Source organism: Columba livia, chromosome 2 (assembly GCF_036013475.1).
Source record: "Columba livia isolate bColLiv1 breed racing homer chromosome 2, bColLiv1.pat.W.v2, whole genome shotgun sequence".
Taxonomy (NCBI): Eukaryota; Metazoa; Chordata; class Aves; order Columbiformes; family Columbidae; genus Columba; species Columba livia.
In genome coordinates, this window is record NC_088603.1 from 75,919,261 (window position 1) to 75,931,398 (window position 12,138).

A 12,138-nucleotide genomic window follows, 5' to 3' on the forward strand; every position below is an offset into this window, starting at 1 on the left:
ATCTGAAGCTTGTCCAAATGCTGGTGAAGATGTGCCAGAAATGGGTAGGAAAAAGCTGGAGGGTTTTGTTGTAGGTTTTATATCAAGTAAAACTGGGCAGAAGGAGCCTCAAGCCATCATCCACAGCAGGCAGGGTTAGCAATACTCAAAACATTTCTTGTGTTCTGACCCCCTTCCCACCCTTCATTTTGAACAGGCTTCCTGTTATTCAAGACCTTGCTGCAAATCTCTTGTCACTTCATATCAGTCAGTGTATAGGATTCCTCTTGGTTTCTACACTGGGAATTGAAATACTAGTAAGTATTTTACCTGTATGTATCAACAGGGTGTCTCATACTACCTCTTTGAGGAATTGCAAGTTTTATTAATATGCTTGTGTTTTCGGGTTTTTTTGACTAGGTCTTCAGCTTTTTTTACCGCTCTACGCTCACTATTGGTCTTCTTATCTTTGCTGGCTGGCCAGTGATCACACAACTGTGGGTTCAAGCAAAGGTACTGTGTTGCTTTGCCTAAAAAGAGCATTTTAAATGACTAACAGCTCGTTGCATCTTAGGATATTAGGACTGGTCTCCTTGGAATGCTGCTTGGGATTCTTGTTCAGTTATGCTCTTACTCTGATCCCTGTCATGAGCAGCATGTAGCAAGGCAAGGAAGTTTAATAAGATCTGGATAGATCTGTTGTACAAGATAATAAGACTGCTTAAGAACTTTTGGGTAGTTATGAGTTAGCTATTTGTTTTCTGTTAATGATAACTAAAAGATGTTTGACTTAAAATCATATGAAATGCACATGATTTATCAAATTGTCAGAGTGATAAAAGTGTTGACATGCATGATTGCCGCTATTTAAGTAATGTGATCATTTGTCACAAAACAAAAGGAAAAAAAAACAACCAACCAACCAAACAAAAAAAACCCAAAACACCCTGGAAACCCCTTGTCAACCCATTACTGTCTGCAATCAGCTGGTACACATTGTTCCTCAGAGGCAGCTTGCTGTACTGTTTTTCCCAGGAAAACAGTTTTCTAGATATGGTTGTCAAGGGGCACAGTCTTTAACACAAGAGACGTTTCTTCCATTAGTTTATTCAAATAGCTCTTATTTCACAGGATACCTAAAACCTCGAGTTCTGGGGTAACGTTAACATTGTATTTAAAACAACAACAAAAAAAGAGAGTCAAACTGCTAAGTCTTGCTCTGCAGGAACTGTCAAGATGGAAGCTTGTATTTATTCACAATTTTTAATTGTATTGAGTCATCAAGTAACTTGTCTTAAAGCTGGGTATATGCAGAATGTTCTGTAGCACTGAAAATTTCCTTTTAGGAAGTTGAATCTGACTTGAGCTTGAAAACTTTGCCATATAGCTCTTCATGTCTTTATTTAGAATAAAATACCTGGGACAGGTTTTTTTTTTTTCTCCTCCTAGCAAAGAATGTGGAGAACTACTTGGATGATGATGGTGGTTAAATCAAATGGCATTCAGATTCAAAGACTGAAAAACGTTACCATATTGCTAGAGAATAGGTGATTATTTAGCTGTTGCAAACTTCTGATGAGATCAGTTGTATTCCTTTCTTCCATAAGGTTACTCATCAGCTTTCTGGTGACTGCAATGTGTGTGAAGGCCAGACTTTGAGAAAGTGCCTTTAAGCATAAGCCTAGCTTTAATTCTCATTGTCTTTGATAGGATTTTGACAGCTGTGTAAATGAGAATCTTTTCTGTTTTAAATTGAAGTGCTGTAATACCACTGACTCTGTGCCCTTTTTTCAGTTAATTTTGTTCTTGATAGATGCAGGGTTTTCTGCATGTGGGAGATGCTAGTAGCTGTTAGTAGCTTGCCGAAGTATTTTATTTCTGATGAGACAATTGTCTGTGCATGTGGCCTTCAAAAAATCCCATTTGTTTTTCTTCCTTCAGACCACAGCATTGATCTGGACTCTTCTGTGTGTGCTCCTGGCAGTATTTCCTTTAATGCCTGTTGTAGGAAGAGAACCAAACATTCCTCTAGTGTAAGAATCTCATCTTGTTCTTTCAATTTTTTATTTCCCTCTTTGATATTCAAAATTTAGAATGATGTTTGATGCATGTGAGGAACTGTGTTAGTGAAAGCTGCCTGAGACAGGTATTGAAATTCAGAATTTAAATAACATGATTATAGAGACCTCAGTTATTCACTAATGTGAATGCGAATAGATTTAATTCTTCTGCGGTACTTCAAAGAAAGCCACATTCATTTGCTCTTTGTTCTATTCTGTAATTTCTTCGGAGGGAAACATTTCTCACAATACAAAAATTCACAAATTTTACATGAAAATAAAGGTCGTTAATAAAGGAGGAACTTCACTGGGGTGCAAACATGATAAATAGCACTGATATATGTGAATAAGAACATTTATTCAAAAGCGATTTACTTTGACAGCATGTCTCTGGATTCTTCCATCTCATTTTGATTAATCTGGCTTTGAATAGCACTCTGTCTCTAGCAAATTATTCAGGGAAATAGGATAGGCAGAGCTCTCTTCTTCCTCGATCTCTCCTTTGTCTCTTCTTTTTCTCCACTTCTGCTTCATTTTCCTTTCTGGTGTTGCTCATCTGATTTTCTACAGTTGTTAATTTGCATTTTATTTTTCTAGTGCATCTTTGTTATCTGTGCCTGTCCCTTGTGAGCTACTCCTTGATCACTGAAGCATTCTGTCATAGCTGGATGCAGTCCAGTTGGTTGGCCTGAAGGCATCAGGCTCGTGTTATCACTGTAGTCACTGCAGAGAGACGCTTCAGCTGACCTAGGCGGTGGCGGCTCCTTCTGCTGACTGACAAAAGATACGGTGCCCCCTCAGAGCCAGAGTGCCCAATCCTCAGTAAAATATGGGACCTGAGCAGTCATATAGTATTGCGGATAGAATTATGAGCCCAGATATTTCCAAAATTATCGATGTTCTGCCTTGATCTTGTTCACTGTAATTTAAATCTGTCTGTTGAAAACCGTTCATAGGCTTGATACTTGGGTACGTTAGAAGTATTCAAGGCAGATTTTGCTTTGGCTGTATTGCAACCTCGCAGCATACGTATGTATGTATTTCTGATGGTCCAAACTGAGGTTTTTTTTGTTCTATAGAACATTAGAGCACAGCTTAGAAGTCAAAATGGAATTAAATTACCTTCATATGTTCCTTTCTGACACTAACTTACAGTCACCTTACCTGGGCTGTACATCTTCCTATTTATTACTCTAATGAAATATTATACCTCTGAAACAGTTTTTGCCAGTCTGAATCATGTCAAGGGAGTGTTGAAGCTGAAAAGGCTTGAAGCAACAATTAAAAATACATGTATATGTGACACTCAGGATATTAAAGATAAGGAGATGCTGGAAGAGAAGATACAGGAGGGAGAAATTAGAGTGCCAGAGAGAAGTAGGTGGACTTATTAAATCTGTTCTTGAGCAGTGGCACTGTATGTCAGGTCAGGGCTTCTTCAGTGCATTAATACAACTTGTATGGTACCAAGAGGGAGCTCCCGACTCAACCCAGTCATAAAAAGGAAGCACACAGGAGGTGAAAGCAGGGTCAGATGACCCAGGAGAAGCATAGAGGCTCTGTCTGGATATGCAGGAGGGGTTAGGAAAGCCAAAGTCTCCTGGAATTGAATCTGGTGTTGGATGTGAAGTGCAACAAGACAACATAGAGCAGCGAAAGGAAGACCTGGTGATAAAGGACATGGAAAAGTCTGAGGCCTTCTTTTGCCCTCATCTTTACTGGTCAGAGTGGCCATCAGGAACTCCAGCCTTCAGACTACTGAGACCTGTGGCAAAGTCTGGAGCAAGGGAGACATAACATTAGTGGAAGAGGATTGAGTTTTGGAACCTGTAAATAAGCTGCACTTGTACAAGTCTGTGGGCCCTGATGTGATGCACCCCCACAGAGCTGAGGGAGCTGGCCACTGTCACCGTGAGTCTTTGAAGAGTTGTGGCAACAGCTGGTGAGAGAGGATCTTGAGAACTGGAAGAAAGCAGATGTTCTCATTGCTATCTTCTGGTAGGGGCAAGACAGAGAATCCAAGTGACTACACTGGTCAGCCTCACCTCAGTCCCTGGAAAGGTACTTGAGCAACTAATCCTGGAAGCAAACTATTTCTAAACATGTAAAGGACAAGAAGCTGACTGCGAGTAGTCAGCATGCATTTATGGTGGGGAAATCAGGCTTGACCAACCTGGTAGCCTCCTAAGACTGAGCCAGGGGAGAGCAAGGAATGTTGTTTATTTTCACTTCAGCAAGGATTTTTGTACTGTCTTCCATAACATCCTCACCCACAAACTGATAGTGTGCAGGCTAGAGCAGTGGACAGTGAGGTGGACTGGAAAAAGGCTCAACTGTCAAGTTCAAGGTATTGTAATCAGTGGCACAAAGTTCAGCTGGAGACCAGTCATTTGTGATGTGCAGCAGGGGTTGGTACTGGTGCCGGTACTTTAAGATCTTCATTACTGACTTAGATGATGGGACAGAATGGACCCTCGACAAGTTTGTAGGCAATACAAAACTGGGAGAAGTGGTTGGTGCAGCAGATTGAAATGCAGCCTTTCAAAGAGACCTCAACAAGCTGGAGAAATGAGCAAGCAGGAAGCTCATGAAGTTCAAAAAAGGGGAAGTGCAAAGTCCTACACCTGAGCAGAAATAATTTCCATGCACCAGGACAGGCTGGGACCAACTTGTTTGGCCAAGAGCCAGCAATGTGACCCTTGCAGGAAAGGTCAATGGTGTCCTTGGCATCAGCAGGGTGATGATGAGGAAGGAGATTATTCCTCTCTAATCAGCTTTGGTGAGATGCATCCGAAAGTGCTGTGTCCATTTCTGGGCTCTCTAGAAGGAGATGTGAACATTGGGGACCAGGGATTAGAGCATCTGCTGCAGGAGAGTGAGCGAGAGCCAGGACTGCTGAGCCTGGAGGAAAGATTGAGATAGCTGGAACTGGTTATTCTGGAGAAAACTCAAGAGGATCTTATCGGTTTATATACATATCTGTCTGGGGAGAAAAGTAAAAAAGACAGACAGATTTTTCTCAGTGTCCAGTGAAGAGAAAAGAAGTAGGCAAAAATTCAGATGCAGGAAATTCAATTTAAACATAAGAAAAAAAGCTTTTCGATGCTGAAGGTGGTCAAGCACTGGAACCAGGTTCCCCAGAGAGGCTGTGGAGTCTCCACCAGTGGAAGTATTTAACACCCAGCGAGACATGGCCCTGAGCAGCCTGCTGTAGCTGACACTGCTTGGAGTAGGGAGCTGGACTGGTCTGATCTCCAGAAATACCCTCCAGCCTCTGTTTTGTGAGTCAGTAGTCTGTAACTGTGTTCCTGTGTTTGTTAGATCATTACTTGAAACTTACTATTGTGATAGGCCTAAGTAGCTTGATTTTACTGAATATGAGGTATTTGAACATTTTTGTGTTATGCCTGAGAAAACACAATGAGTGGAGCAGTCACAAATGGACATTTTTGTCCAGAGTCTCTTGGTGGAGGTGCCAAGGGACAAGTGGAAGTGGGCACTACTGTGTGGTTTGACTACTTCCATAGCAAGAACGCAGCATGACAAAGAAACACATGCAAACACTTCTGCCCTTACAGTTCCTCTGTTTGCCTGATGACTGAAGCAAGACAATAAGAGGTGATATGAGTATTGATGTTTTAGTGAATCATGCCTATTATTTTGGAACAGCGTCATAATTAGCAGGTTTACTCAATAATGCCAAGCAGTATTTTTTTTTGCTGTGTTTATGTGATGAATGACAATCTCGCTGTTGAATTTAAACAAAGCTATGTACTTGATAGTAATGGTGGTTTAATTACCCTCTTAGGTGACAAACCTGACAAACCTTGAAACCACTAACTTTAGATCACTGGTCACTGTTACTACTTTGTTCTAAATATTACATGGAGGTAATAGAAAGTACCTAAAAATAATGGGTGGCAGATCAGATGTGTAGCCAAAATGGAGATTGATTGATTTATTTATTTACTTACTTATTTATTTATTTGCCACTGCCATGAAAAGACCATAGTTGTGTTTCTGGATGGCAAGTTTGTGTTTCAGAAAAACAAAAACAAACCCCAAAAAACCCCCATACCACACCCACAAACACAGCCCCTCTTGCTTTCCTGCCTCTTCCCTCAAAAAAAATAGTTACCAAAAAAAAAAAAAAAACAAACAAACAAAAAAAAAACCAACCAAAAAAAAAGACACTTGATTCTGGATTGGATTTTGTTTTTCTAAAGCTGAATGTTGAAGTTTCCTTAACTATTTAGTCTTGACACTGTAATGAATTATCTCAACTTAATGGAGAACACTTCTCTGAAAATGTCATGATTGTGTTGATTATATTGCCTGGGATTTTATTGTTCTTTTGGGTTTTTTTACAGAATAGCAACTGGTTTGCTGACTCTATTGATCTCTTGCTTCTCACTGGCGTGTTGTTGTCGAAGTGAAAATAAGCACAGAAGTAATGAAGAACTGAAAGTATATTTTTATCAGGTCAGTTGCCTACTTTTCACTAATTCTGAATGTTATAGGTTTTTTATGCACAATTTTTTACATACTTTCTAAGTACATGTTCCTACCAAGACCACAGTTTTCAAGGAGAAAATGATTGTTCCTAAGAGTTTTCCCCTTGACTGTTTCAAGAGGACCATGTGCTCATGGTAACATGCTTTTTAAAATATCATAATGCTGTGTTCACAGAATCTCATCCTGTGCATATTTGTGTGTATTGATACATATATTTGCATAGCCGTTTTGATGCTCTGCCCGGAGTTTGAGAGTTTGTCCTGCCTTCCGTCTGTGCATGTAACTTCCAGTAACCTTTGCAGGAATTGCACACGCACACACGCACACGCTGCGGACAGGCTTGCTGGTTCAGGGGCTTCCTTCCAGTTTCTGGCTGTTGAGTAACAATGTGAGACTGGTACTGAGCTGGTTTTCTGTTATTTAATTCTTCTTTCAGATAAAAGATGAGAATTTTTTCTTTATAGCTTTGTGAAATAGGTAGGTCTTTTCATACTAGGTGCTAATTAAGTTCTAGAGAGCTTTTAAGATTCTAATAATACCTTGCATGTCTGCTGTCCTTTTTCTTTTTTAACTTGTAACAAGATAATAGTTTTATTTCAGGACCAGCGTTATTGGTTGTGACTTACTGTGTGCTGGAGTTTCTTATTGAGCTAAGCAATGCATTCATTATTTCAGTGATTTAGGCAGGGAGCTCAAATTTGTTAAAAGGAGGAGGGGAAAGAATAATAAATCCTTAAAATGCCTTTACTTGAGCATGCACACGTATAATGTGGTGATGAGTTCTCTTAAGTTTTCCAGCTTACCTGCAAAAAGAGGTATCAGTTCCTTTCCTGAGCATTTAGGACAGATATTTCCAGTGTATACTCAGCAGTGGGATTCTCGCTGGGATGCCCGAAAACAACGTGCACTGGCTGGGGGAGAGAGGGAGCAGCTGCGTGGGCATCTGGCACTTGGCTGACCTCAACATGTCACACAACTGCTGCAGCATCTCACATGGTGGAACTTTGTGGAGAAGCTCACAAATTATGATCGTGATGAAATAGATCTGTAGTCAAAAAGTAATGCCAGGCTGTTCTTGAGCCAACTTGAAAGAATCAGGAAATTCACATATGGTCCTGAGATAATTAGATGAAGATGTTCTGCCTGAATAACATCTTCATTTTTCTCCCAACTTTTAAGATCATAAAGCTCCTCAAATTGCTCCTTAATCAGAGGATATTTTACAACAGTGACATCTACTTACAAGTCTATTAGATTTTTATTTTGGAAGTTTACTTGGGAATGGAAAACATAGGATCTGCCATTAACACTCTAGGTAAGGAAAGGACTGGGAGAGAAAATAGTTCTAACTTAGTGGGCAGAGAGGGCATTACAGAGGAATTACACATGTTTCTAAGTAAATAACTTGTTTGGAAGTTAGATTGCCTTTAGTTGCTTTGAAATGTACAGGAATACAAAAGGAAAATGTTTGTCAGCAGACTAGTCTTTCTAGGCAATGGATCCCTTGATCCCTAGAATCCCTTGTTCTCCTTTTTATTTTGAGTTGGAGTTTTCAGTGGGGACAAGGAAGGGGATAATCTTCAGAAATGCTGGTTTAGAGCATTTTGAACACATGAGTTTTGATTTACAACTCCCAGGAAGTTTTTCACGGTGAGATGAGTCCTCTAGTCAGATGGAACAGACTTATTTTGCAATGACAGACAGCGATCATGGCATTGACATTCATACACCCAAGCACATACCATCGGGTTCCTGTTTTGCATCTAACAAGGGGTTTCTTAAAGTAGTTTTTGCAGCTCCCCCACATGTGGTGTTTGGACACAGTCACTGAAGGCTGTGCTTTCCTCTGATCCTGTTCCTTCATAGACAGGAAACTAAGATTGTTTGATGTTTCTTCATTTTGGGGAATGAGAAGATAGATTAATTTGCTACAGGTCTTTCTTCATTATGTGCCCCTTTTCTCCAAGTACTCACTGAAGTGGAATGGAAAATGTGATGTCTCTTCCTCATGTCTTTATGGTTTGTCCTGGGTGCTCCTTTAGCCACTCTGCTCACATCTTTTATAGGTTCAGCTCTGACTAAGCCTTTGAATTACACAATGGAGAAGGAATACCTGTTGTTTCTAGTTTTCTTCCTTTTAGCAAAAAGCCTACTGCTCTAGCTGAACATCTCTCATCAGGATCCCCTGGCTCCATTTGGTTTTGGTTTGGTGGTGTTGTGGTTTTTTTTTGTTTGGTTTGGGTTTTTTATCCTTTTTTTTTCTTTGTCGTGGTAGCATCTGTGTGCAAGAACCCTCTTTTAAATCTTTCATTTCACCTTACCTCAGATTTTTGCCTCTGCTTGTTTGGTATGACATGCATTTTCATACAAGAAATAAGATCATATTTCCCAAAGGCTTAAGTAGTTCTTATTTGCCTGAGTTGTTCTTCACAGGTTATTTTGGAATTGCGTCTGAATAAAGACACTTCCCTTTTCATTTTGCTTCCTATTTCAATCAGAGAAAGAGAGAGATTTGGTATAGCCTAGGCTTTTTTGTTGCACTTATGGTGATTTTTTAATTTTATTTTTATTTTATTTTATTCCACTCCCTCCCCGCCTCTTCTGAAAGCAGCTTTCTTCTTTCTTGTCCAAGTGAGCTTCATTTTCTGTCTGGGAATTAGCCTGTAGTGAAAATATCATGTGTGGAAAGGAACAAAGATTGTTCCATTAAAATCACTGATCACCATTTGATCAAAAAGAAACCTGAGTTGGCAGAGACCCTCGGAGGAGGCAAAAAACCCACCAGTTTGCATGTAGTCATCCACAGAATAGATAATTCCCTCCAATGTGGTCCTATGTATTTTTGCGTTGGTTTCTCCATAGATGGGACAGAGTGTACACCTTAGCAAATCCTTTATGGATCCTTTATGGATCTAAGAGGCCACTTACAGGCCACTCATTTATTCACTGGTTTTTGTAACTGCACACTATAGATTTGCAACAGGGATATTAGCCTTAGAGAAACAAAGTCCCAGACATCCCAACAGCAGGATGAAAAAGATTTTTCAGCAGAAGTGTATAAATAAAGAAATTATAAAAAGTAAAAATGCAAGCTTAAGTTTAATATGGTTACACTTACATTTCTGTTACATAAACTTCAGTAATGTTTTGAAGTTTTGATACATGTCACTGTTTGCTTGAGGCAGAAGATACTAATCACACCCTCACAGTTTCTGAAAATTGGCAAGAGTTTCTCAAGTTTTCTCTTGATGTCATTAAAGCAGGAATAACATTTTTTTTTGCTCAGTTCTGTTCACTGTGGCAAGGAGAAGATTGTCTTTTGGTTGATGCTACTTCTGTCTTCTAGCAACGTGGGTGTTGGTCTCTTCTCGCAAGTAACAGTGACAGGATGAGAGGAAACAGTCTTAAGTTGAACCAGGGGAGGTTCAGATTGGACATTGGGAAAAATTTCTTCACAGAAAGGGTTGTCAAGCACTGGAACAGGCTGCCCAGGGAAGTGGTGGAGTCACCGTCCCTGGAGCAATTTAAAAGGTGCATAGACGTGGTGCTGAGGGACATGGTATAGTGGTGGACTTGGTGGTGTTACGTTTACGGTTGTACTTGATGATCTTAAAGGTCGTTTCCAACGTGAATGATCTTTGAGAAGTCATTAAGGCTTCAGGAATGGTGAAAACAGAAGTTAGTTATAACCCATCAGCTAGACTGCTGCAGTGCTTAAAGTACAACTTAATTTTTTTCTCGGGAGAGAACACCAGTTTCTCTTTGCCATCAGTTTCATAGGTGAATCCCAGTTTTTGCTGCACTACTGAAAACGCTGCTGTTTCCATTGGTTGATAATGTTGAGTCAAGTTATTTTTCTTAGGAGGCTTGAACTTCATGTGGGTCCATGGTGGTCAGTTTGTTAGTTTTCTTCACTAATTTAGGAGTAGGAATAAACAGGGAGGAATCCATGTCATATCAATGGAACTAAGGGACAGGAGGCAAAGAGGTGTTGGGACTGCAGATGTCACCCTTGGTTTCTTCTTTGTAGCTGTGACCTACAGATGAGTGTTTCTTAGATGCCAGCTCTTAAGCTGTTTAAGAACAATCTGTGAACTTCCAAGAATGTTGTGAATGGGGAAAGAAGACAGATTCTTACCTGGTGACCTCAGTTTGCATCTCCAAGTTGCTTCTAGGGTTCTGAAGATGTTGGTGAAAGCTGAGAGCAGTTTGAACATTACTTAAACTGCAAACACAGGAGTCTCCAAAGCAGATGTTGAGCCCTGCCCTGTATTCTAGCATAGATCTAGCAGCAGTAAATTGGGTTTAGTAACATGTCCAGGTCATCACAAGTCTGCCAAAGCACAAGATACATTATGGCACATAATGGCATATTATGGCACAAAGTGAGTGCAAAGTGACTTCACCAGTGGCTAGAGAATAGCAGAGGGATTTCCAGAGCTTATGACACTAAAATAAGTTGAAAAAATGTATCAAAGGGGAGAGATCTGATGTGAATACAGCTCCTTCTTTGGAGACATTCAAAACCCACCTGGACGCCTTCCTGTGTGATCTGCTCTAGGTGTTCCTGCTCCGGCGGGGGGATTGGACTAGATGATCTTTCAAAGTCCCTTCCAGTCCCTAACCTTCTGTGATGCTGTGAAAGCATCCCAAATAAACATTAGAGGTATAAAGGGGCAAATTCCATGAGCTTTTGGAGGCTTAATGCTTTAGCGTACTTTATTGATGTCACACAGAAAAAGAAGTTACATATTCTTGTGGCCTGAAATTAAATAGAAGCAGCAGATACTGAGCACCTGTGAAACCAGGCCAAAAAAGAATGCTGATTTCTAAGTGTATCCTCTGAGCAGGTACCACTAGGTTATCACTGCAGCTATTCATATGGTAAAAAGTGATGGATGTGAACACTGTGTAGTTTTTTTTGCACTAAAAAAGCCACAACAGCAATTATATCTTGTAATGCAATTTTAAAGCACGTGTTTGCAAAGTACCATGCACGCTTGATTTGCCTTTTAGTGGAACTGCAGAGTTGTGAATAAATAGCAGTAATTGAAAACTTGGCTCATGCGTTTTCTTGGATAATTGTCATCTTTCAAAAATAACTGACTCATGGGGTAATTTTCCTAAGTTTTTTTGCACTTACTTGATGACTGAATGGTGTCTCTTGAATTAGTCAAGGAAAAAAAATCTTCAGCTTCTTTGCTTCACCAAAGCGGACGGATCTGCTTGAGGTGGTTCAAACAATTTCCTTTGCATGGGTCTGCTAAGATTGCAGCTTCTTTCCACCTCTTAAAATCCACCCCTAATCTGCGCTGCTGTTGCTGTCTCTTCTAACAGGAGCTGTGCTGTCCAAGCAAAGCTCTTGCCTTAACAGCCTTTCCCCTTCACCCTGTACCTGATCCTGCGGCAAAGCTGGAGGATCTGCCAGCTCTTCGTGGTTGCTGTTTAAGGGTAGCTGCTCCTTGAAAAACTAGGGGCATATGTTTTCTGTGGTTTACATGAGTTACTCTTGACAAAGAGCATATAATTTAAAATCTGTGATCCAGGGCAATTCTTGAAAGTATTTAAAAATAGCACAAATAAT

At 40.2% G+C, this 12,138-nt stretch overlaps 1 protein-coding gene across 6 annotated transcripts in view; it reads left to right on the forward strand.

Moving 5' to 3' along the window:
• The window catches only part of PIGN (phosphatidylinositol glycan anchor biosynthesis class N), a 287,637-nt gene that overhangs the window by 249,510 nt on the left and 25,989 nt on the right, over nucleotides 1-12,138 (forward strand). For all 6 annotated transcript variants that reach the window (XM_065052571.1, XM_065052575.1, XM_065052573.1 and 3 more), the window contains 4 exons: nucleotides 197-296; nucleotides 400-492; nucleotides 1,921-2,012; nucleotides 6,410-6,521. In XM_065052571.1, coding sequence (XP_064908643.1) covers nucleotides 197-296; nucleotides 400-492; nucleotides 1,921-2,012; nucleotides 6,410-6,521 — 397 coding nt within the window. The remainder of the gene's footprint in view (nucleotides 1-196; nucleotides 297-399; nucleotides 493-1,920; nucleotides 2,013-6,409; nucleotides 6,522-12,138) is intronic.